Source organism: Sinocyclocheilus anshuiensis, unplaced genomic scaffold, assembly GCF_001515605.1.
Source record: "Sinocyclocheilus anshuiensis isolate Anshui unplaced genomic scaffold, SAMN03320099.WGS_v1.1 scaffold85, whole genome shotgun sequence".
In the NCBI taxonomy this organism is placed as follows: domain Eukaryota; kingdom Metazoa; phylum Chordata; class Actinopteri; order Cypriniformes; family Cyprinidae; genus Sinocyclocheilus; species Sinocyclocheilus anshuiensis.
This window is the reverse complement of record NW_015536800.1, coordinates 3,282,243-3,285,321: the sequence shown is the minus strand read 5'-3', so window position 1 is coordinate 3,285,321 and position 3,079 is coordinate 3,282,243. Positions and strand designations below refer to the sequence as shown.

At 37.1% G+C, this 3,079-nt stretch overlaps 1 protein-coding gene across 1 annotated transcript in view; it reads left to right on the top strand.

Annotated features, from left to right (window-relative positions):
- The window catches only part of pcm1 (pericentriolar material 1), a 43,593-nt gene that overhangs the window by 18,882 nt on the left and 21,632 nt on the right, over positions 1-3,079 (top strand). Inside the window, exons 10-11 of the mRNA XM_016444364.1 lie at positions 677-827; positions 929-1,153. Of these exons, the coding sequence (XP_016299850.1) occupies positions 677-827; positions 929-1,153 (376 nt within the window). The remainder of the gene's footprint in view (positions 1-676; positions 828-928; positions 1,154-3,079) is intronic.

Sequence of the window (3,079 nt, the reverse complement as noted above, 5' to 3'; positions counted from 1 at the left end):
CGATTATATGTATTTTATCTGCTCCATAAATCATTCTAGATAACTTATCTGAATTGTTTAACTGTGTAGAATCCACATAAGCTTGTTTTTCATCAACCGGTCAATATTTACAGCAGGGCATGCAAATTCGGTCCGTTTTTGGCCAGACAGAAACTGCACACAGGCTGAATGTAAATATAGGTCTCTGTAAATCCACTTGCTGACAGCAGGTGGCGCTTATTGAAAAGCTGAATTAGAGCTTTTTCCCTTAAAGGGATCCCTGGGTATTAAGACTTGTATGGCCGACTGAAAATTACAACCAAAAGTCACACAATGTGATATCGTATCAGTATTTTATTTTCTGAGTTGTGTATTCTGAGTTGTGTTGCGGTAAAAAGCCAAAGACTATAGAAATAAGCACCAGTAGTTCACCGAGTGCAACCATTTGACGTCATCGACGCAGAATGTACAAATCTAATACGGTTTTAATGATAATTAAAAGATGAAACAGTAATACTAACCGTGGGAATTTTATCATGATTTATCAAATCGTTACATCCCTACCGCCTATTGAGGAACCCTGCTTTAGATGATCTCAATTGTACATTTTTGCAATATGTTGTTGTGTTAAATGTTTTTGATGCAGTTGTGTGAAAAGTACTGTTATTGAATAAATAATGTATTTGTGTTTCTTCAGGTCAGAGTGTCAGTCAGCGTGGTACACACATGGGCATGTCAGAGCGTCCCTATGTATTGGGTAGAGAGGGAAATGGACCACGTCCAGTGAGGCAGGACTCTTCCTCATCTTACACGCATATAGATGATAACCACCCTGCTGATAAACTCAGGTTTCTCTATTTATCTCATTTGATTGATGAACTGATTTTTTTTTTTTTGGTCATTTTTAGTAATGCAGCGTATTTTATGTCTGTTTTGTCACTTAATGCAGGAAACTTAAGGAGGTGCACAAACGTTTGAATGAACTAAGAGAGCTTGTTCAGTATTATGAACAGACATCAGATATGGTGGTGGACACAGTAAATGAGAATGTGAAGGAAGATGATGATGAAACAGAGGACGGTTCACTTTTTGAGGCCATGTTTGATTCAGAGCAGGAGAACCATGAACCAGTCACTAACATCAGGTACAGAGTAGTCACTTCAATACAAAAATTGTGTGTACAGTATTGAAAGTTTGATGGACAACAGCAATAATCATTAAAATACCGTTTTGAAAGTGTTAGCCACAAAATTTAAACATGTATGTGCTAACATGAGACTGTGTGAGAATCCAAATCCTGCTTTAATTTTAAAATGGTCCACTCAGCAATACCAGAAAGAGTGACTAGGGCTGGGTTGACAGTATTAATTAATTGATTTTAATCAACCTTCATTTTGATGAACCGAAATCAGTATTTCCCATACATTGATTTATTTGTGGTGGCCCGCCACATTATCAACAGTGACTGCCACAAATAGATTTTCCAAAAGGCTTTGACTTTATTGAATAAACATGAGCTCTGCACGTTTCAGTCAAAATGCGGCGCTGGTGTTTTTATATGAACCGACTGTCTTCAGAAAAGTTTGTAATTTTTAATTCATCTTTCATATAATGCCTGATAGCTTTCATGTACACAGTGCTGCTTTGTGTACAGCCTTTATACAAATTTTCATGTTGCGATTAATTGCTAATGCTTTTATCACGGTATTATCACGATATTGAAATTTAGTTGCAAAAAAGTGTTGTCATAATACAGTATAACAGGTTTAATAACTTTTTTTCTTATAACAAAAGTAACTGAACATTTAAATGGCCTACAATAAAACAATACACACAAAATCAGGGTTCCCACGCTTCTTGAAAGTACTTGAATTTCAGACATATGGATTCAAGGCCTGGAAAGTACTTGAAAACAAACATAGGTCCTTGAAAGTGCTTGTTTTCCATCGCTACGACGGATTTCCATCAATTGGAAAAAAATTAGGGGAAAAGAAACATGTAGCGCATTGTTGTTGTTGTTTTGCTGGCACACCAAAAATCATCCCCGCCACGGCTGCAGCTTCTCACTGACAACATAGTGAAGCCGCTCGCATCATTCACAGTCGGGTTATTAGCAGAGAACACAGAGCAGGATTAGAATTTTGGTGTGGGATTGCGGCTATTAATAACAATTCTATTCATTCCCGCAGGTTCCTCGCTTATAACACAATGACAGATGAAGGGATGTATCATTTGCATGTGCTTTTGAGTCTTGAGAACTCACTCGCATGCTCTCATTTTCTGTGCGCCCACAGATCGCGATAAGGAGAGTGACAGCTTTTAATAGTAGAGTTTGCAAATGTGATATTGATTTTAATACAACAGTTCAGTAAACAAGTACTGCCGGATTTTGCTCTATTTCTTTAACGAAAATAGTTCCAAATATAGTAACAGCTCAGCCACTTCGCATCTCTAAAAGCAAACACAGCTGAGTTTCATTCATTCAATGAAAGTGCGTTTTTGAACGAATCTAGTGAGTCAGTGATTCATGATTACCCAATCTTAAAAAAATCAGTGACTTACCGCCACCTGCTGGTGGATTTAGTTTCATTTTTAGCGTATAATTTCAGTTATTTCAATCATTTAATATTTCTGTATTCAAAATTGTATATTTAAAACATTAATCTCACCATAAATGTATGAATTTAATTGCACTCATGCCAGCGCTCCTAATTACAAGAAGAAAAACATTGCTTTTAAACTGGGTGTGTGACGGGTATGGCTGTGGAATGGGGTTTGGGTTTTTTTTTTTGCTTTAAACCCTGTTTATGGCGCTATTTCGAAAATTGTCCTATATGTTCTGTCAAAGACGGAACGAAACGGCACTAATGGTTGGGGGTGGAGATGGGGGGAATTGAAATCGCATTTGAATGAGCGCTTGCGGTTCACTTTTAATTTCGCGATCACGCGCACTCTGTGTAAAGGGAGCACATCTTACAGTGCATGCATAATTATTAAGCACGTTGGTATTCTGATCATACGGTTTTTCCAAGCACATTTGACCAATTCCAAACCACATCAATCTTAATAACTACTATTATTTTTGTATTTAATCATTTAG